Source organism: Mycetomoellerius zeteki, unplaced genomic scaffold (assembly GCF_001594055.1).
Source record: "Mycetomoellerius zeteki isolate Tzet28-1 unplaced genomic scaffold, Tzet1.0 scaffold471, whole genome shotgun sequence".
NCBI classification, from domain to species: domain Eukaryota; kingdom Metazoa; phylum Arthropoda; class Insecta; order Hymenoptera; family Formicidae; genus Mycetomoellerius; species Mycetomoellerius zeteki.
Genome location: NW_017257470.1, coordinates 336596 through 360834, shown reverse-complemented (window position 1 = coordinate 360834; position 24239 = coordinate 336596). Strand labels below are relative to the sequence as shown.

At 36.7% G+C, this 24239-nt stretch overlaps 1 protein-coding gene across 1 annotated transcript in view; it reads right to left on the bottom strand.

Moving 5' to 3' along the window:
- mav (TGF-beta domain-containing family member maverick) overlaps nt 1-12600 on the bottom strand; it is a 43208-nt gene extending 30608 nt beyond the window's left edge. Inside the window, 3 exon segments of the mRNA XM_018455138.1 lie at nt 11087-11177; nt 11179-11495; nt 11549-12600. Coding sequence (XP_018310640.1) covers nt 11087-11177; nt 11179-11495; nt 11549-12361 — 1221 coding nt within the window. The 5' untranslated portion in view covers nt 12362-12600.
- Nucleotides 12601-24239: the final 11639 nt, after the last annotated feature.

Genomic DNA, 24239 nt, shown 5'->3' with positions numbered 1-24239 from the left:
GGCCGGTGCGGCTGTCGCGCGCACGTGGATGCTCCGAGCTCGTCGCTTTATTATCGCGAGAACACCGGGAGCAAGCGTGGCCCGGCACGCACGTGCTCGTGCATGCGTAAGCGAAAGTGGGGCAAGAAGACGGACCACCCACGCGTGTGTCCTATCCTAACGCCGCGCGAATACGCATCAATGATCCTGAAGCCACATCGTCGGTTTGTTTGTAGATTCTCATTGTTTTATTGTCTGGCGAACCTTTTACCTCGCACGTTTACTTTGTATTTGGAGCAAAAACAGTTCCGAATTGAATTTCGCGAAAGTTACGTGCTGCCCCACACACACTGAGAAAAAATTCTGGTTGAAAATGAACCAAAAGGTTCTAATCATATTGATCAGAATTTTCAACCAGAATTCCAATTAATGCAATCAGACTTTTTTTTCTAGTGTACCAACATTAATTGTGATATTAATCCTTTATTATTCGCGTAGAGCGTTTAGGAAATCCCAGTCTTTTAAATTTGTTAAATATATGAATTCTATATGTGAATGCTATACACATTATTATATAATATTTAACCCAAATTGTTTCGTAATTAAAAAAAATTTTTATATTTTTTATGTTCATCGAAAGGATGTATAAATTATTATCATTATTATTAATCTTTTTTTAATCGTAAATTATCAAAAGGACAATGAAAATTGAGATTCAATATTGACGTGTCAAAAACACTACGCGAGTAATTACGTTAAAAAATCACGCAAGTAATGTATAAGAATTAAATACTTTAATGTGATGATTGGATTCGAATTTCTGAAAGAGAGTAGTCCTTTGATCCTTTGACCTAATTGCCAGATGTCTCAGATTATATTTGTCATAAATGTATTTGTGAAAATTATCATATATTTCCATGTTTTTTAATAAATAATACTTATAATTATTGACACTCAACTGAAACTATTCACCTGGGAAAGTAGACCTTTTTTTCTTTCTTCCTTTTCTGAGAAAGGTATCTGTTTGAAATTTAGTGATGTAACATGATGTAACATATTCCTACGCGTTCTATGCATATCCAAGATATAACGCCCACTCTTGATGCAGGAATCCTATCCGACAATAAATATCATCGACTATGTAATTCTAGTTGACAGCATCGAGCTGATTTATACAAATTGTACTCTAATCTGTTTGATACTCTCGAGATTAATTCTATCTAAAACCGGTGTAACCACGTGGCATGACACCTGTTGCATGCGAAAGATCAGCAAGTATCGCGCCGATGTGTTACATCTTCAACAATATAAAAATTTTCGCAGTTATAAACGATGATATTTGTCATTATTATCTCCATCTTAGCAAATTTCTGGGAAATTACATTTACGACGTTAAAAAGTTACATAATCAATATCAGAATGTTAAACATTCAAGCTTAACGATATTTTTCTTTTCCGTAAATACAAAAATATAAAAACGAGAAATAATGCGATTATATGTACAAAAAATAAATTTGTTTCATTTCAAATTTTCAAAAAATATTCCAATGAAGGTAAAGCAATAATTGAAAACTGTAACTTAACGAAGAATTAATATTTGAATTTGTTTCATGCATTTTCTGGGGAAGGATATTGTCTCACATCGAGACGATAGGTTAATCGCCTAATGTAGGAGAGACGAGTTCTATCTCGGGACGGAAGAACAAGAAGATTCGGAGCGGGCGGGTCGCGCTGCTTTCGCCATTAATGCGCGTGTTCGACAGCGTACACGAAAGGCTGCATGGAATAAAACGTTCAGGATTGGATAATAACAAGCCGCATCGCGGTGTAATTTCGCAGGAGACGAGGACTATACTCCGGTCTGTCGGCACATGCTACCGCCGCCGTGACCGGGCCTGAGGAACGTCATTAAGCACGATGACGTACCGCCACCGCGACTTTCTACGCAATAATACTGTTAATAATCGAAAAAAAGGAAAGAAAGAGACTTCACCCCTTCGACCTCGTCCGAGAAAGTTGCACACTCAATGGATGTAATTAGGATAATCATGGCGGTATCGATGAATATTAACCGAGAGTAGTCACCTGATTTTATTTTTTATATAAATGATCACCTGGGATATTTTTATATCCTAAATAAAAACACTATTATTAACTCTTAATATCCATGATTGATGAGTCATTCGTTTTCTGCACATTTCTTTTCTTCGAAAAATTAGACGCATCAAGTAATTATAGTTTCAATATATATATATATATACATAATTTTTTTTAAATACACAATCTCAATACTTTTTGAAAATGTAAAAGTATATGTACATAAAAATTGCTTAATAATTTTTATTTATTTGTTAAAGTGACAAAAATTAATTCATGAATAACTCATTATGTGTAGTAAAGGAAAATCATAGTGCGTACTAAGAGTAACAATCTATTGATTGTTTTCTGATTTATTAATACTTGAGATATTATAAATACGGATTTAATCACAATTTTTGAAAAAAGTAAAAAAAAACCAAACAAATATTAAGCAAAATACAAGCACGTTAAATAGTTTATGGCAGTATTTCTAAAAAAATTAATATTTTAATATAACAGCTTTTTATTACGGGTTTTTAAAATTGTGCATTTAAAGATTCGAAAAAAAATATGTTAAACAATATTCGTGCAAAACAGTATTTTTACAATTTTTTTTCGCTGAGATATAAAAATATTCCCCAGTGATTATTCCCGGGTTATAAATTGAGAGGTTTAACCTGAGACCGGACCGAGGCCGTAATTTGTAAAACGATTATAGTGACATCGATCTCGTGATCCCGGATATTTGAAAATTTTTATTATTAAAGACATATTTATGCCCCCTTAAATCTCCGCCGTCGCAACAAACATAATAAACTCGTTCCTAACAAATTCCAAGCTTGCATTAGAACCAATCAGACGCATTGAAGTAAACGAGGCTGATTACGCCTGCTGCAACCTCGACTTATTTCAACGGCTCAATCAACTCCGCCGTTTATACTCTCAGAGAAGGAGAGAAACGGCAACACGCTGATGTTCAGCTTGAAGAAAATACTGCCGGAGTGCATTCCTGATTTATAGTTATCGCGCGAGTCACACACGAAAAGCTGGCGCTAGTTAATCGCACCGCCTCTCGCGGCTCAACCTGCCGGTTTTCCCCTCCTGAGGTCTTCCCCGGAATGCGGTCCATGCTGGCCCGCGTGCTTGGAGGCGCCTAGGCGTATTCCTTGACACACTTAATTACCGCGATGGGGATCTAACGACGGCGACACGAATCCCCGGCTTTTGTCTCTGCCTCCTGGCACCGGAGTGTAACAAGCGACTTCTCGCGTTTCTGGCTTCTCTCGTCGCCGGTTTTTCTTTTTACCTCCACCAGCCGATCACCGATTCATCGTCGACGTGTGCGACACGTTGCGCCAGGGTGCATTTGCAGAACAAAAGCCGCCTATGCATCAGCAGCGAGCCCTTCGAGACAGCGTTCGAACGAAACGACGTGGAAGCGACGCGACACGACGCGATGCGACGAGACGAGACGAGAGAGGCCAAGGAAGTCTCGACGGAGGTCGAGCTCCTGTTCATCCTTTCTTCCACCTTCTGCTTTTCTCCCCTGTACCTCTCTCTTTCTTCTCATACGACTCATTATGCTCCTTTTGGCAAACGCTCGCGCCTTTTCGTCGAGCCGGTCGCCTTTATGCCTCGGTCGCGATTTCGCAAACCCTGCAGGATGAGTGGGACACGCGACACGTCTCCGAGATTCAAAGAACGAAATAATGTCAGGAAATATATCCTCTCAAATCGTCCCGAATAGATCAATTTCAAAGGAAGAATGACACGATGCTAAAGATACATTCTCTCAAAAGGATTGTCGTTTCGGGAAATGTTTAATCCTGAGATCGTATAAGAATGGAGCGAGGCTCCGAAAATATATTTTCTTAAAAAACATCGTTATCCTAAGATATTTAATCCTGAATTCACGAGAGAGCGTGACAATACTCTGAAAATACATATTATCGAGATGTCATCAACCTGCAGCGTCGAGATTTCGATCACGAAATCTCGATGGAATGAGGTCACAACGACTGGAAATACATTCACGGAAAGATTTTGTCGAATATCTAAAAATTTAGTTAGATACAGATCTGAAAATAATTTTATTGGACTATCTTTTTATCGCTTTGTACTTCTTGCCGTTTTGCCTTTTATTCTGTTTCTTTGTTTTCTATCGTCCGAAATAAAAGTGACAAATTTTAGAAGAGATAAAAGTTACCAAACTTTAGAAAAGACAAGAAACATTACAAGAAAAAAGGGAAAAAGCAAGAAATAAAAAGCAAAGAACATATTTATCGAGTTAGGCTTTATTTTGAGCGACAAAAAATGGAGAAATAAGACAAGAGGCAAAAAAGCCTGAGACAAAGATAATAACAAGATAAAAAATAATAAATAAATAGAGATATTACTTTTGATAACTTCGAAGTTCTGATAGAATCGAATTTTCAAAGTTAACTCTAAACCTTCGAAGTTTAAGGTGCTTTGAAATTTCGAGCTTTTAAGTTTTCAAACCTTCGAAACTTTTTAAATCTTAAATTTCAAAGATTCTAAAAAATTAACTTCGAAAATTCGAATTCTTTCAAAGCTTCGAACCTTCAAAATTATTAAAAGTAACAACCCTAATAAAAAGTGGTAAAAAGCAAAAAAAAAACAGGGAGCAAAAAAGAGCACATTGACTTAATAGATTAGATTTAAGGGGATGCTGGGACTGTCTGTATTACCGATAAAACTAACGTTTCTGACGTTATTTTTGTTCCTGTCGAATTTCTTCGTATAAATGGTTTTACAGAATAAAAATTCCTTTTCCACGATTAAAGGTACATGCTAATGTATTTGTCGCTGGTGTATTTTGTGTTCAATGCTGGAAAAAAAATTACAATTTCTTTATCCATTTTTATCTCATTATCAGTATGGCAACCAACGCTGAAGGTAAAATGGATAAAGAATTCTGTAATTTTTTATTTTTTCCAACTTTGAGCTTAGTTCTTGATATTCTTGATCTTTCATTTGACTCGCAATCTTCGACGCGACATTGTACAACATCTTCTCGAAATTAAACTTTCTCTCGAGGTGCATGATTAACTCACTCGGCTCTTTCTTTTTATTTTTGGGGCCTCTTCGAAGCCCCGATCCTTAAACGGATGCGGTTTCAATGGGACGTAAATCAACGCGCGAGATACAAGTGGTAACATTGGCTCTCGCCATGCCACGATAATAGAGACGACATGAGGCTGGTCGTACGACAAAGATAAAGATCGCAACGCGTATAATCCGCCGCGGCACGACGTTATCTACGACAGGAACTGCATTCGGTCGTAAGATTGTTTACCCGGGTCGGCACTTGACAAAGGGACCCGCCGATCTTTAGCAGCGTCTAGGCAAACAACGCGTATATATATGTATACTATGCCAGATCGCGCGTACTCGCGGATACGACGACGCGAAGTATGCGAGGTTTTCGAAAGCGGAAAAAGGAGATCTCCGTCGGCACGGATCTCCTCTGACGAAATGGTTCTCGCGCCGAGATTAGGCGAGGCAAACGCGAAAATTGGAACCGGAAAGAAAAGAGCGGACGTCCTTCGCGAAGCCGAGGCCGCGGCTTTTGAAACTTCAAACGTTTACGATGAAGATACGTTCTCACGTTTCGCTTCTCCTATGCATACGGTATAATGTAGAATAAAAATATAATATAACCCTCCGAGGCTGACGGTGATTTTACTGGACACAATTATAAATCTCTTTATATAAAAAAATGACATCTCTGTGCCAAACGAATGTAAATTTTTTTGTCAAATAAATTAATTTTCTTTATGCTACATCTGACAATTTGAATTTTTTTTATTAATCCTTCCATGTAGAACTTTGCGTTTTCACGAAAAGAATCGTTTTGCTGAAGTATCTAAAAATTTAGCTAAGATACAGATTTGAAAATAATTTTGTTGGAAACTCAAACTCAGGCCGCTAGAATGTAGAATTTTTTGTATTGCTCATCATAGATGAGATTTCTACGTAATTATTTAAGTCAAATATGTTATATTTAATTTAGGCCCGATTTCACCAATTAAGATTAATTTCGATCTCGGTTCAATTTACTCTTTATCTCTTTTTAATTCTGAGAGAATTATAAATTAGATAAATAGTAAGTTCAAATTAAATTAAAATTAATTATTTTGCTAAATTTAGTCAAATGAACATTTTTTTTCTCATTATCAGCGCATATATATATATATATATATATATATGCACAATATTAACAAAGCGCACGAACAATGTAAGGTGGAATAGGATAAAACAAATAAAAATACGCGCATGAGAGATGCGTGCGACGCGATATGAGAGGAGAAAAAAAGGAATGGAGGCAGAGCGAGATCGAAGGATTAAGGACCTTCCCCAGGCTTTTTCCAAGCCCGCGCGTTTCGTGCGGAGCGTTTTACGAGACTAATGATCTGGACGACCACGCGACGTGTCACGCGTCTCCCCCTGGAACGGCATTGTCGTGCTTTTTCATCGCACAGCTCCGGACAGCTCGCGTTTCAGCCCGCGCGCGACGCGGGTGCCTACGTGCAAAGGCTAATACCTTTTTCAGCCCGGCCGAATGGTCAACGAACTTGGGGCTCTCGCCCTTTCTCCTTCCCGCGAAGGTTCGCGCGCTCTCGTTTGTACTTTCACGTACGGAACGTTAGGGTACATTTCCCGTCTGATTTACGGGCGATCTATAAATACAGGCGTACATCGGCGTGCGCGAATCAATGGGGAATACTACGTACACGCGCGTGTGTTTGGTGCCTCTGTGGCTGCGAGGACGCCGGGATTTACACCACCTGCCTACCCTTGAAGAGTTTCGGAGTAGCGGGAATACGCCGCTTTAATAATTCGCAAAATCTATTTTCGTACGATTATGACGCTCGTCTGGGGTTAACTCCAGTCGAGAAAGTTTTTATCCATGATTTTTTTCCCTTGCGAATGTAATTTTTATCTATAGAAGGTAATAGTGCGGGTGAATCGTACTAAGAGTCTGGCCCATTCGATCTAGATTTAAATATAGCCCGCACGACAAGTAGATATGTTGTCATATCTAGAGACACGAAACTAATTGCCGAACAATGTGCCATTATACAGTAAAAATTTATGTATTTGTGTTGGAAACAGTCCACTCACGTTTGTGTTAATAGTTTGTGTTGAATTTTTTAATATATTCGAGTGTTAATTTAACATAATGTGATTATGTTATTTAAATATTTTTTGTGAAATTGGTATTCAATGTTTCTTAGTATCAAAATAACACAATTTATGAGTAAGTGAACGAGTAACATAAAAATAATGTATTTTAAAACGTAAATTTTAAGACAAATGAATGAAATATGTGTTAATTTAACACACACACACATATCATAAATTTTAATTTTCAGAAAAAAAAAATGTTCCCTCGGTTTGTTGTGACAAATTGTGTCGATGTTATCTTTGTTTGTATTTATTCTTTTACATAATGTTTGTGTTATCTTCTAGCATATTCATCTTGTGTAAAATTAATTCAAAAATTTGAGGGGACCGTTTGGGACATGCGATTTATATTAAATTCAACACATTTTTTTTCAACTGTACTACCTATAATATCGATAATTTCTTCAAACTGTTATCCGTGTGTTAAAATTGTGATTTTACATATCGCGTTGCGACACTGGTAGTTTTACTTAAGTTGTCCAAATATAAAATACAAACTATGAAACATAAACTAATGCGTAAGTGGAGCTACAATTCTTAACTTTTACAGAACGCGGGAAAGTTTTACTGTAGTAGCGCTGAAATAATCATATTTTCTCAAGTAAGAAATACAATGAAATTAATCTGTAAAATTTTAGAAATAGATTTCGCTAGAAAGAACGATTTTGCTGAAAGATCTAAAATTTTGCTGGATACAGGGCTGAAAATAATTCTGTTGGATCATCAAAATAATTATGTTGGAAACTAAAAGTGATGAATAATGTTGTAAAAAATTTTGATATTTTAGATAGCAATCAGTTTGAGTTTCCAATAAAATTATTTCGATCAAACACAAAATTATCTTCAGATCTGCATCCAATAATATTCCAGATCTTTGAACAAAATCGTTCTTTTCGTGCGCCCTTTAAAAATTATAACAACTGGATAATAGTTTAAACAAATCATCGATATAATGACGCACTATTCAGATAAATAGTTTCGTAACTGTACTTTAGACAGGTATTTGAAAGAAATGTCCATAAATGAGAGATGTAGAGGCGAGCTCTCCATCTTCCAGAACTCGTGACAAAAAATTTCCCTGTTCGGATAATTTTCGTAAGATTTTTGCCGTTATGAAACCGGCGTAAAAACGTGAAACTTGAGATATGGAGTCGCCGGTAAAATTCAATCGTTCTCTGGCGTAGAGAGGGCTGCAGAGCTGACGTTATTCAAATAATCTCGACAACGCGTCGTCCTCGATCAACGAACTCGAAGGCGCAAATGAGCGCGACGTCGTCGTCACCGCGTTCGTCTCTTATCGCCTCTGTAATAATTTAGGATTTATCGACTTTTTTTTCACCGCCGAAGCGCGAATCGTCGATACGCATAAGGCAAGACTCTCCTACCTTTTTTTTTACGAGATCAATTTTAAATAGTCTGGCATTGAGCCGTTCGAACCATTCGCTTTTAAAACCAGATGCTGTTTCTAGATCATTTCCTTTAAATGAATTCGTAAATTCTTTTTCGTCCGAAAATAATCCTATCAATCCTATCGGATGCATGGATCTCCTTTTCGCAATCTTTGAAAGGCCTCACACTAATCATATACCTAAAAAAATGGTTTCAGTCAAAAATGAAACTGTGATATTTTGTAGATTATAAAATGCTGATAAAAAAATACAACCATAAAAAATGAACAGATTTTGCTTGACCATGAAAGTTGCTATTTTTTTAAACGGACTGAAAAATACTTTATCTACTAAGCTATTTATTTCTGATATTATGTACTTTCTAAATTCATTGGAGTGAGATTCACTCCAAAAAATTTAGGGAATACCTTAATACTTTTATGTATAGAATAATTAAATAAATCAATTGGTACAAAAAGCATGTAGTTCTTTTTCAAAGAATATATAGTTGCATATTGCAAATTGCATAATTTTTTTAAAAGCGATCATACGTTTTTTTTACGTCAATTGAGTCATCTTATTATTTTGTGCAAAAGTATTAAGATACAGTTACCAAAGAATAAATAGTTCAGTAAATAAAGTTACATTTCAGATTAGATCCAAAATAGTAACTTTTAAATGGTGCTATTGTAAATTCTATTGTAAATTCCATTTTTTATGATTGTGCCTAGAGACTTTTGATCAGCACACACACACACACACACACACATTTCATAATCTAAAAAATATCATAGTTTCAGTCAATTTGATCGAAGCTATTTTTGCCATATGATTTGTGCGGAATTCTAGAGTCGTCAAAATAAAAACTGCAAGTTAAATAGTTAAAATTCCTCCAGATTAAAAATTACGTTTGTGGTATAAAATGCGATTTCGTTATCTACGCGCAGCATAAAAAGACTATTTCGCAAAGGCGTCACCCGCTTCTCGTCAGGTTTGTAATAGTAATTCAAAAAAGATTTTATTGCCCGGCAATCTTTATTCGTGAAAAAATTCGAATTATTGAAATAATCCGCGGCTCATAAAAGCGCGAGGAATTTGGAACGCCTTATATATCGTTGATATTTTTGCATCAATTTATGATACCTAAACGCAGCACCGTGCTTTCGCAATACACCATATATTCTCATTCGTTCTGTCTTCATGTATCGCCCATACAGAGCCAATACAAAGTATCGTATTGTAATTTTCAGAAGAGATATTTCGATAATATTCTTCTCGTTCTTCTCTCGAGTTACAATAGAAATTAAGTGTTTCTAAGTAGCAAGGTAAATACAAAATTTAGGATTGGCATTATGATACGTTAATATATAAAAAAATACTTTGATTATATTGCTATTATAATAAAATAGCATTTTAAAACGAAAGAAAATGCAGAGGATGCAGTTGTACTGTTAGATTTGTAATATCAAATTATATCTAATTTGAGTTATTTTTAATTATTCCTGTAGATCGCCACTGCTCCTGTAGAGGCATTCGACATTAATTTAACTAAAACAATAAAGTTAAACAATTTAACTAAAGAAATGTATTAAATTTTACTCAAATTTATCACTTTTTATCACTTAGTGCATACGTTAATCTGAACGCTGTCCACTTTCAAACTAATCACAGACATGAATTAATTAGATGTGATTGTTTTTTTAATCACATGTATTTGTAATAAGGAGATTCTTCGGTCATTTAACATAATATAGGAACTTGATCAAATTTTGAGAATAAATTTATTATAAAAATAGAGGCATTACTGAATTTTTTCAAATTTTTTGACCATCTGGATCAAAAATTTATATTTCAATAAAAAGTAATATTTTTTAAATTTATACTCTAATAGAAAATGTATTACAAAATAATGATAAAAATCTCAATTTTTTTTATATAAGTACTATATGAATTCAAAAATATTTATGTAAAATTACATTGAGATGCAGACATTAATTGTTCAGTAAATAAACAAAATATTTGTTATAAACTAATTGGTGAATTTCAACGAAACTTTGCATAAGTCATGTTTAGTACTTAATATATTTATATAAAAAAATTTAGATTTTTGTTATTTAAAAAAAAATTTTTGTTTATAACAATAAAACTAATAACAAATAAAATAAATAATCTATAAAAATGTGTTGCTCAATGAAAACAGAATGTTATGAACACAACTTTCACATGTATGTAGTTTGTTTAAAGCGTAAATATTAATATATGTATGTGTTTCATAACTGGAGAACCTCCTTAATAATATATTTCGACCCACTTGGAAATTAAAAATAACAAAATGTTATTTAATTCAAGGAAATGATTTAAATTTGTTCTTTTAATATTTAATAGTATACGATACTCTGTATTCTCGCCAATGCTATGTCGACCAGACCTACCTTTGAAGGATCAGGTATCCTCTGGAGCCCGAGGCCTTGCACGATACTCCTTCTGATGATCTCCAGCTCGTCGTCGCCGAGGCTGCATTCCTAGCTCTTCCTCTTCGACGTCGTCCTCGAGAACTGACGATGATGATGGCGCGGACAGCACCATGTCGCAGAGCAGACTCGTCGCGAGTCCCAGCAGAAGAGTTCGCTGGACGAGGCCGATCCTCGGCAATCTCCAGCGCGTGTCCGTCTTGGTCCGCCACGCACGTCCACCGGGATCGAGTTTCGCGGGAAATCGCACCGTAGACGACGTGTCTCTTTGGCGTACAATCTCCTCAGCGAGAACGCACGGTTGCTCCCTGCACGAGGATTCGACTATACCGATTTCGATCAGCCTGGCGGGATCACTGGTCCGAAGGTTCTCCGTGTTGACGTTCCGATCTCGCGGACGGTTGTCGACAATCCTCCGTTCACTTCATGGAGCACGATACTTGAAGTGTTGCTGGATAAGGTACGTCCATTGCACTTGGGAAAATCCGTAGTACCGACGAGCGGAGTCTCGAAAAACCGATTTTCTCTTCCTATCGTAATACTATTCACCGTGCTGCGGAATATCTCCTCACCTCCCGCGACGGACCTGCTGCGAGTCAGCAGGGTACTACCAGCTCGTCGATTCCGCCGTTCGACGGTAAGGTCGCGTATTATTCGGTCGCGGGCTGGTCCACGCCGCGCGAGAAACGTGGCCGCGTCGATCGAGACGCAACAAGTGCGGCGGTCGTCGTCGGCAGTCCTGACGTTCCAAAATCCTGCCGAGTCCGTAGCATCGAGAGCACAGCCCCGCTCCGTATAATCGTCGATAACGTCGATCCTTGGCGATTCGCTCGGGTCGCGATCCGTCACTCGGACGGCATCGTCTTTATTTTCCGCGTGCCATGTATTTCTACGTGGTCGCGCGATCGCGGCCAAAACGTCCCGACGTCTCCGACGTGCGATGAGATCGCTACGTGCGCTGCTGATCGGCTGCGACGTATCAACAATCCCCGAGCGCCTTCGAGTGTATTCTTCTCCTCTCGCCGATGCAATAAGGAATCGACGATCGGCGGCAGCGTTATCGGCGATTGCGCCGCTTGTCGTGCTGCATCGTGCATCCGCACCACCGACTACCACCGCTGCCGCCGCCGCCACCGTCGTCGTCGTCGTCGTCGTTGCTCTCTCTTGGCGCTCCTTCTGATGGTCCGCGTTGCTGTGAATAATACCACTTCGAGGGATTATTGGGAGCTTGTCCATAGCCAGGGACACAATCTCGTGGCCGGTCTCACGCCGGCTGCTCGAGTATCGGAGTGTGGGGTGCTGCTTTAAAGATTTTGCTGGTTCTCCGATAATATCGATTACTATCGAAGGCTTTACTGGATTCTTTTCTTCTTCTTCTTCTTCTTCTTCTTCTTCTTCAGGAGGTCCCTGAAGATGAACAAAACTAACTCCTCAAACTGGAGTTCCTAACTCCTTCAGCTGAAGCTCCTAATTCTTTAAACTTCTAACTCCTTAAACTGGAGCTCCTAATTCCTCAAACCGAAGCTCCTAACTCCTTGAATTGGAGCTGACACGGCCTGCTTGATGACTGGTCCTCCGTCGAGCGGCGGAGGATTCTTTGACGAGACAAATAATACTCCTAGATCCGGTTGATACCGGCTGATCCGGTTACTTCCGCGTTCACGGCGATCTCTCCGTAAGAGTCGTCTTCACGACACGTCCGATAGTGAGAGAATCTTGTGTTTCGCTGGTACGATCGAGCGACGTCCCCAATCGATCTCTTAGGAGTCCACGCGCGACATTCTAAGAGCGCGCCGTCGAGACGAAGATCGAAGCCGGATGTTCAACGGGGAGAAACTTCACGTTGTGTTTTCTCTTTCCGTTGGTAAATAGAGTCATCGCGTAAAATGTCGCGATTGATCGACGAGTAATTAATCCGTGGTGTAATATCGTAGAGCGGGTCCTTCCGACGATTTTTGCCGTCGAAGATTTTGCGAAGATTTTGCGTGGAAGATCGGAGATGAGCTTAAAATACTTCTGTCTCTCTTCTTCCTTTCTCTCCTTCGATCGCAGGAGGAGGGAAGGAGAGCACGAAGAGACCCGCTTCGTACGAGTGCCGCGTGTCGACTGCTCGCCGCTATGATATCGCGTGTGCATGTATATATCCAACGAGTTCGCTCCCCCCGCGGCGCGCCGCGCAATGCGCGCGCGAAGAGAGCGAGCGAGAGCGACAGAGAGCGAGCGAGTTGAACTGATTGTGAGCAGAGCCGAGCTGAGCGTTAGGTGTCGTCGAATGGGGTGAATTTTCCACGTAAGAGTAACACGCGTAGAACATCCTGATCTTCGATTATCCGTAATTCCGATTCCTAGGAGACATTTAAAGGACGTCCGGATTTCACATCATGAAGACTGTAAAGAGATAAATGCATTCGACAAAATCTCCGTACGTATTTCAATCCTAATACATATAAATTCATATTATTCTTATTTGGGAAGATATAACGATTGCCTTATCGTTAAAATTGTTGTTTGACTTTTGCTGATTTGCTTAAAAAATGTCAAAAGACATCTATTTATAAATGTGCAGGAGAAAACAGCAGCAAAATACATAAATAAATTTATGTAATTTTATACGTTTATGTGTATTATTGATATTAAATCTTTGTTACACGATGAGTCATTTATGTCCGGAATTAAAATTTATCACTTTTACAAGTATATAAAAATTATTACGTAATTTTTATACATATACTTTGACATCTTTAGATAGTACTTGTAGAGTTGTGTATTAAAAAAATTGTTATATAAACGTTATAATTAATTTCTTGGTGCGTCTACATAGTATTTCATAGAAAAGAAATACGTACGACACGAATAACCCAATTGTGTATTTTAAAAGTCAAGTATTAATTGTTAAAAGTAAGCAATTGTAATTGTAACAATAGAAATCTTCATTATTTAAATGAGAATCAATAAAGATTATACATATATCGATTATTAATTATTAATTTTATGTGACTTATAGTTAATAAGTTATATATAAATTTTTAAATAAAAAATGTGATATTTCTTTGTAAAATTCATAAATCTATGCATGTACGTTTAAATATAAATTGTTGCTAAACTATTGATAAATCTTATGTATGTACGTTTTTTTTTCTAAAAGAAAAGCAAAAATATTATCTTTTTCTTATGAAAATTTTAGGCAGCGCATAAAATTGGAATTTGTCAAAGATAAAAATGTTTCTCAAATCGACTCTAAGCTGAGAGATACTGTAATTAGTTATATCTCATACAAAACGAATGCGAAGGATTGTTCATAAGATTAAGAATACATAACATTTAACGATTCGATTCCAGTCATTGAATTCCATTCCGAGATATCCGGTAGCAAGTCCGTCTCCGTCTGTGTCTCGAGTGTCCCTCCGGTTTTTTTCATTCCCTCGCGATCGCAGAACTCGTCTCCTCGCGGCGGGCCAGGTAAAGGGCCGGCGCTTCTCGGAATTTTGTGCACCGACTGCAACCGCTCGAACGTGGAGTCGGCGAGCGAGATCCAAGAAAATGACTCCCGACTCTCCCGAGCGATCTTCTTCTTTCCTCCGTTTCTTCCTTTCTTCTTCCCTATCGAATCTCCATCCTCCCGTCATCACGTCTCGCCTTCCGGCCTCTTGCGAGTACCGTTCTTCTTCTCCACTTCAGACTATCGTCCCGTCCGCTCAAATTCCCTCATCATCTCCGTCGAGATGCTAGCTATCTCGCTTCTGTTCTCCAGCAGCAAAAATTTATCTTCTGCGAAGACTTCTGCACCAAGATTCAAATTTAGACTACCGATCGAATTTTGATTCCTCTGGGATTCCCGAGATTTATAGGATTGTAGCAGAAAAAAGCAACTGTTGTAAAATTCTCTGCTTTAGTACGCGCGCTGTTAAATTTATAATGTTGAATTATACTTATTATATAATTTGAATTATTTTTAATCTCATTTCTATAGGTCGTCATTGCTCCTATTTAATGTCATTTATTTAACTGAAATAATGAAGTTAAACAATTTAACTTAAGAAAATATATTAAATTTGATTCAAATTTAGTTTATCATTAATTAAGTGTTACTATGAATATTGTTTACTTTGAAATAGAAATAAATTGATTTACATTTTGACATACATGGAAATTAAAAATAACAAGATGTTACATTTAACTCACAGAAAAAAATTTTGCAACTATCGTAAATTCTTTAATACCATTGGTTTATACCTTCAGATTCAACGAGACTTTAAGAGCAAAAACCAATCATGCTAAAAATCTTACAACAGTTGCAGCTTTTCTGCAGCCATTAAAAGCAATGTACCTTTTGGCGCGTCGCGACGCCTTAAGTGCATCGGCGTCTAAATTTCAATTACGCGAGATGAAATGTAATAAGGCGATCAAATCCCCACCTCTTGTCGTATAATCGTTAAATATATTATATGTTCATCATTTGAAGTCTAATTATGAAGGCGCGATCCAGAGGCATGAAGCAAAGATGAAGGGTTTTCAGATTTGTCACAAATTTCTCATTTTAAAATTCCATAACTTCTTCCTGATTTCAAACAAAATTTCATGATTTTCCCTGACTCAATAATATCTTGAAATTTTTTTATTTTCGTTCTGATTTGGAAAGAAACTGTTAAATATTTTGTTGAAAGATCAATTTAACATACAGCAGTGCAAATTACAATTCTGTTAATGCTGGCATTGTTTGCATTTTTACTTGTTAAGTTGATAGTATTCTAAAACTGTTAATATATATAAGTATGACGTACATTGAACTTCTTTAAAGCCAAGAATTTTAATTTTCCAGAAAATTTGGTAAAATTCCCTGACTTTTCCCTGATTTCTCTGATTGTTTTCAATTTCCCTGACAATTCCCTGTCCAGTTACGTGGCAACTCTGGTTTCAAAAGTGGAAATCAAAACAGGAAAAACTAGCAAAGCGACCCTCCTTTGCATCCACGGAAGTGCGGGATAGGAATTATACATCCGTGCTGACCTCCGACCCGTGATTATTCCAATCGCGTAACCCCGCACGCGCGCGCGCGCGCCTTCGATTTTCTCATTAACGTTCCACTTAGCCTTTCTTCCGGTGATAAGCGGCAGGTCGCAGCCTCGGCTTTCGTCAGGTTCTATCATTTATCTTTTGCGACAACACCGTTTTTCTATTTATGTCTGTACAGAACGCGAGCTCCGTCAAGAGACGATTATGAGAGACTGATGCAAGTACTTTTGCATCGTAACGAGAGACGATGACTGTCTCGCGACATCTCGATTCCCACGTCGACTAAAGATCCAAGATCTGCAGATGCGATCTCCTAGAATCGATTTCTCGATGGGATGTGACAAACGTAAGTCGGAACAGGATTTTGCTCGAAAAGAATTAATGCGAACTTTCGCTCTTGAAAAGATCTAGTATCTATTTGTTAACAATTTCACCGAAAAGAGTGCACTTTTATCGTGATATGAAATCGTAAATATAACCCATTATAAATTATAAATAATGAAATAAAAGCAACGTGAGTTTCCGTAAAGATATATCAGTTTTTAGACCAACCAAGAAATTAAATAAATAAGTCAGACTGTAAAAATTTTTTTACAAGTCAGCTTTGTACAGAAGTCAACTTGCCGAAAACAAGTTTACTCGCAAATTCACGTGTATGTAATAAGTGCCTTCATATATGTGTAATTTAGTTTTCTATGTAAAAATAATACACTATTCTCTCTCTCTCTCTCTCTCTCTCTCTCTGTACACACAAAAATGGATTTACACATTTAAACGTGTAGTATAATGTATTTTTACATAGAAAACTAAATTATATACACACATATGAGGGCACTAATTACATACTCGAGTTTACACTGCAAATCCAAGTGTATTATAACTTAATAAATGCTTTCATATGTGCATGATATGTGTGATCTAGTGTGTTTCTGTGAAAAATTATAATACATATATTATTATACACATTTAAATATGTAGCATAGTGTTATTTTTATATATAAAACTAAATTACATACGCACACACACACACACATACACATACGCACATACATGAAGATTAATTACACACTTGGATTTGTAGTGTAGGGTCTCCAAGGAAAGTCCCGCGGGTTTTTCATACCTGCACGACAGACCTATTGTGGCAGGTTATTAATCGAGGAGAAAGTCAGCGGAAAATTTAATCATAAAAAAGAGCGGACGGAATCGATCGTACGAGGACGTGACGATCCGGGCTTTACGCGCGTCCTCCTAACGGAGGTCGAAGTTCTCACATATATGTAACGAATGGCGGTGGGTGGTGGTACCTGATGGGGTAGCTATTCTTCATCCTTTTCTCTCTTTCTCTGTCCCTCCGCCAGGTATACACAGATCGAAGAAAACGAAAGCGTGACCGCGACGGAATCCCCGAATGAAGTCACCTCCCGGAAATCGCCGATCGATGCCGGGACTACGGTCGCGCGAGCGTGACACGTGCGAATCCCTCGCCCTTTTTCGCGGAAGCGGAACGGTTTTCGCGTGATGATCCGTTAATCTCGGTAGGTACATTAGCAGGATTCCGGATAATAGCTAGGATAATGCGTCGCGAGGAGTGTCACGGGGACGATCATGATCTCCGCGGAAATCCCCGAGAGGCTGACAATAAAATCTCTAACGCGCGCGAACATCTAAAAGCGTAATCTCCGTCGCTAGTGACTTCGCCGAATTCGTTCATTTCATCTTAATTGTCCGCTGTTCTCTCTTATGTGCGATATAATATTTATAACATTTCTCCGAGGGACTGTTTGTTATAGATTGAGATGCACGTGTCTTTCCAGATACAGTACGTAAAGCTGATTCCACACAGTTTCACCAAGTGATCGATCGTACCTTAGCGGAATGTTCCCTTTACCTACATGGAAAAAATGATGTTGTATTAAGCCAGTGGCAATCTAATTGAAAATAACCTTGTTAATAACAGTATTTCATTAACACTATTGAATTAGACTGTCAATTAATGTTAAATAATACATCATTTTTTCCGTATACACAAATTATTCACACTCACAGGGCTTTCAAAATGATGTGAGTAAATATTATATTTTAGAAGGAGCATTGTTTAAAAAATCGCAACATGGAAGCATATGTTGAATCGTATCTTTGACTAATTTTTAAATTTTTATATTAGGCTCTTATCAAGATTTTTTAAATGGATAAACCTTATAGTGAATTCGATTGGATGCACTCAGTGCGCACTGGTGCACATTAAAGCCGTCGTATGCAAAATAACGTAAAGATATGTTTGTACGTAAACATAGAAATCGATTAAATTCTGATATTGTACTATTATATTAAGTAAACTATGTATTTTATAATTCGAAATATTTGCATTTCACTTTTATACTCAAATTAAATCAGTGTACAACGGCTTTAACATGTACTAGTGCACACTAGTGCTTTCAATCGAATTCGCCATTATATATATCTATTTGACTATTTCTATATAATCCTACTTATGGTATATTTATTTATAATCTTTAACGTATATATACATATAGTCTTATAAAAATTTAATACTGAAAGATAATGTTGAATTACTTATTATGTCTATTAAAAGTACTATTATTCAATGCTTTCTAAATTCTTTGGAATAAAGTCTCACTCGGAAGAGTGAAAATTCTACTAATCTTGAAAAAGAGTGGCAAAATTTTCAATCATTGAGAGATTTCACTTTTTAAAGTAAAATTCCACTCCAAAAAATTTAGAGAGTGCTTTAATATTCAAAATAAGTAATTAATTAGTACCTTTCAGTATTAATTTGGATTTCTGTAAGGGTAAAACAGATGTAATCAGATGAACAAATATTTACGCACAAATACGTCGAATTGATGCTGTTCCACGTTCAGCTTTAAGATTTTCATAACGTCTATAAACAGATCGCAAATGTGAGAGCGGTCTAACGAGGAGGAGACGGTCCGGTCAGTGGATTGCTCATAAGGAAGACATCAGGAATGCATGATCATGACCATGTACGAGTGTCCGTGTGCACGTGCGCGTGTATATGTGCATGTCAGGCTGCGGCGAGAAAGGTCTCTCCTACGCGACGGAGGGTAGTCCCTCTAGTTAGATAGGTAGGAGATCCTCGACCGCAAATATGTCATAATTCATGGCCGACCTCGTCGGGGCGTACTTACATTCGGTGCACCGGTATGCCATCGTTGTCGCTGGCAGGGACACGACCGCTTCTCGGAAGTAGGCATATAGCAGTGGATTGACAGACTACATCTGACATGACACCGATGTGATATCACGAACCGTAATGTAGTAATGAGAACGTTAGAATAATGAATGGAGAACCGCGATACCCGAAAGGCGCTGACGCTTCCGAGCAAGTATTAGCTGATGGAACCCGAATCTTGCTGCGACAATGCCTGCGATTACGTAATCTGAGATAACACCGAGTTTATTTAAATCATATACTGTTAAATATCAAAGGAGCAATGGTAACCCTTGTATATCTTGTCAAAAGTAACATTTTGCTATTTTTAATTTTTATATGTCATATCAAAATGTAATCAATCCATTTCTGTGATTAGGCTCAATATTAATAAACAACATTCATATTAATGTATGCATTTAATAAATAATAAATTAAATTTAAGTAATTTTTAAAAAACATTTTTTTAGTCACACACACACACACACAAATCGTTCAACTTCATTGTTTTAATTAAATAACGGCATATTAAGTAGAAACAACGGCGATTTATAAAAATTAAAAATAATTCTAATTATATATATACACACATATATATATATATATATAATTCCCCTACAGCACAAAGTTGCATAAAAGTTGCAGCAACACTGCTGTAATATTGCAGCAACATTGCATGTTACAGCAATATTGCAGAGATTTTGCAGCGATATTACTGTAAATTTTGTGCTGTATATGGGTTGATATAAATTTAATAGTAGGAGGCGATGAAGAAGCGTATAATGTAATAATTAATTAAAGAGTGTAAACATAGTGAAATGCAACATATGAAATTTAAATTAATATGTGTGTGTGTGTGTGTGAATAAAAATAGGAAAATATGAGAATCGTTAAATATCATAATTATACTTTCGTCTCTGAAAATTTAAATGTAAAATGATGTTTTTGTTAAATAATTAATAGCATAATTTTCTCATTCAAACATCTATTCTTGAAAATTACGTCTTCGCATAACTTTCAAAAATAGAAACGATGACATTTTACTTTTGCATTCGATAATGCAAAATATTATCTTACGGAGGGAAAGGAGGGAAGGCAGCAGGAAAACAGGAAACTTATCGCCGCGTGTTTTGCGACGAAGATAAAACCAGCTTCGTGGGAAAATATTCTCGAGAGCTGCTTTACCGGAACTGTCAAATTAATAAAAAGCACAGGAGGAAAAAAAAGGAATACGGGTCGTTACATTTTCTGTTGACGGTAATTCGCGCCGATCCTATGACGCATTTTACGGAGAAACCTACGGATTCGTGGAACGGGCGGATAATGAGCGCGAAGAGTAATCGCACTCAAGGTAGGTGGACAAAGAACGGCCGTTCCGATGTTGTGGGACTGTTACTGTCATACCTCACTACTCCCGCGTATTTCCACACACATCCTAGGATATTCCGCATGTCCTTCCAACTCTTTCCTAAATTAAAACGCATTACCCCCAGATGAGACGCGTTGCCCTCCCACGCGTAATTTTACCGGGTACGTCACGGAAACTAACTCGTAGAAATGGTATTATAATAACGGATTAATAATAGCTTGCAAGCTTATACGCTATGTTATTACATATTGTACCACATTATAATATTAAACCATGATAAGTGAAAATCAACCGAGAAATGTTCAATATAGATAAGTGATGAAGACTATATTCGGTCAAAGTGGGTCTTGGTGCCTAATAATACTTTTGCATAAATCTAATAATTTCTAGTTCAAGCAAACGCCCCGATTATTTATCGGTTTTAAAACACAGTCCTAAATTGAAGCTGGAGTACGAAATATTAAAACTTGGCAGATAATTTAAGTCTTCATAGCATCTATTGTTAGTCAATACTCGCTTTGATCAAAAGGCCTTATTCACTTATTTTTGAATATTATAACATTCCCTTTAAAAGAGTAATATGATTCAAAAAATTAACAATAACAAATTCAATTAGACTGTTATACGAATAAATCAAATAATTAAGGAAAAAGACTTATATGGTTAGATAATAGAATTAAGTTGAAGTAAGGGAGCGATAATATACATGTAATATGTTTAGGCATTTTTTACAAAAATATCTTCTGTGATAGGACGTTCTATTTCCTTTACAGAGGAGATATTAATTTTAATTACAAATATTAAGTGGCGAATATACCGTCGTATAAAATCGTTAAAATTCACTCCGCGTTTTCGAGTACAAATGCCGAATGAGTCGCCTGTATCAGTTTTGGATCTCCGCTTTTTCAACATCGCGGGATGCGAATTTCACCTGTCGCATTATCTTTTCATCGTCGCATTATATTTCATGTTAACGGCGTGCGAAGGGGACCGGGGGTGATTATCTTGGACTCTTCGGAACAAAGACAAGTCGGAAAGATGCTTTACCTGCAAAATATTCTCGGATTATTAAGTTGCGGTACCGTTAAGTGGAAAATGAGGGTAAATTGCTGTAAATTATCTGCAGATTAATATCGCAGATATTATTCGTAGATTTACAACACCTTTACGAATTTACATATATTTCCTAAAGTTTTAGTCTTACGTTGTATATTGTATTCTCTCCAATTATATCAATATTTCATGAAGACTGTGTATGAAAAAAAAATGATGTTATATTTACAATATTAGCCAATAGCAGTCTAATTGAAAATAATCTTGTTAATTTAATGACAATATTAATTAACTAAATAACTATTTTATTAAAACAAGAGCATGACGTGTTTCATTTTAACGTCAAAATAACGACAAATAACATTAGCTTGTTTGCTGGATTCGTTTCATTAATATACTGACACTGAATTAACAAGATTATCTTCAATTAGACTGCTATCGACTAATGCTGTTAATATAACATCATTTTTTCCGTGTGCGTTTATTTATAATCAAACTGCAGTATCATATATCTTTCTTATTATATTATTTAAATAAAATTACATCTTAAAATTGTATTCTTTAAGTAAACATACTTTCTAAAAGTGAATCAGTGTATTATTATTGATTTCAGTGCTGTACTTGTAACTGATGCAATTATCTATGAATATTTATTGTTTTTCAGTAATAATTATGCACTGATTCACTTTTAGGCGGTTTTTCATTTTCTGATTAACTTAAAAGGTTAGACTTAATCTGACGTTTTATCCAATAGGTTTCATCTATGATGATGTCATGGGTGAAGTCCATTATTGGATGAAACGTTAGGTTAAGCTCAACAACAAGTTTACTAGATAATGAAAAATTGAGCTTTAGAGATTATAATTTTCTGTAGATTAAAATGCATTTCAATCTTTAGAAAGTTACGATCTTTAAAAGTCACGATCTTTAAAAGAATCAGTGTATTATTACTGAAAAATAGTAAATATTTACTGATACAGATTAAATCATTTACAAACATAGCACTGAATTGTCATTGATTCACTTGATTCAAAGAATATAAATAGATATTTTGTATACATTAAGTTGTTTTTCTCCACAAAATTTTAATAATATAATTAAGATAATTTCGCGCTGTGTGCGATTCTTTTTTATCAGTTGACATTAATCTCGCTAACTCTATTTTACGTGAAAGATATAATTTACGATTCTCTCTCTCCTTCTTTTTAATATTAATCCTAACAGTTCAAGTTACAACTACATTATTTCTCATTATTAATTCAAAGTGCAGCTTCTACCTCTCTCGCTTTCCGTGAATCCTGTTCTAAAAACCCACGACTTTCCCCGCGGCGAGTTAAGGTCCTGCGAATCTTCATTCCGGGAACCGCGTTCTACCGATTACCACGAACCCCAATTCCTACGAGAACGGTGTTCTCTCCCGAGCAGCATCCGTCACGCGGCACCTCGTTGCGCTCGAGGCCTTGGCGACCTTCGGCGAGGGTTGACTATCCGGAGGTCGAGGACACGGCGGCGCGGGCGAGGGAAAAAGAGGGAGACAGATAGAGAGAGGGAGAGAAGAGAAGATATCGGAGAATCGGGCGCCGTGTGTGGGTCTCGGTTACGTGGGGTCGCGTGGGCGTACGTGTGCGCGTATATACCCGACTGTTTCTCAGAAGTCGCGATCGCTTACGAGGTAAAGGTAAGGTTGCATGATTCACGAGCTACGTGACCTACAGCACATCCCCCTCTCCCTCGCCTTTTCTTTCTCCGGCCGTAAGGGGTACATGTATCCATGAACACAGAAAGCACTATAGAGATGGAAAAATCAAAAAGTTCTTCTTACTTCGGAGTAAAAAAACTGTTAAAAATTAAGTTTTAAAAATGGATAAAAAAACTGTTTCATTAAAATCCTAAAAAAAAAGATATACAATTCATAACAAATAGAAAGTAAAAGTTCTAAGCTGAATCTTTAGTGCTTAAATATAATTTAGTGTGAATTTATATATAACATATCTAAAATCCAGTTTAACTATTTAGGACCTTAATTTCCTATTTATTGTGCATTCACATTACGATCTTTTAAAAGATACTTTGTTTAATACAGAACTCATTTTTTTATATTCATCGTTAAAGTTGACGTTTTATTTCTACGTTATTTCGGTATTATTGGATATTTTCTATCTTTAAATATCTTAAATATATAAATTTAAATATCGAGAGTGAAATATCTTTACGTTATTGTAGTACCTAAAAAAGAGTTGATAATGTCTTTCCTAAATTGAAACTAATATAAGTATATCCTTGGCCATAGTCATTTAAATTAAAATAGATTAGAATTGAGATTAGATCGGAATTTAATCAATTAGAAGAAAGAAAGTCAATGTCAAGTTTAACGAACTTGATTTTGATTGGTCAAATTCCAATCCAATTTCAATTCTAATCTGCAGTCTGATACGAACTTTAGTCATTATACCACACTTTAATTATTAATTTAATTACAGCTATCT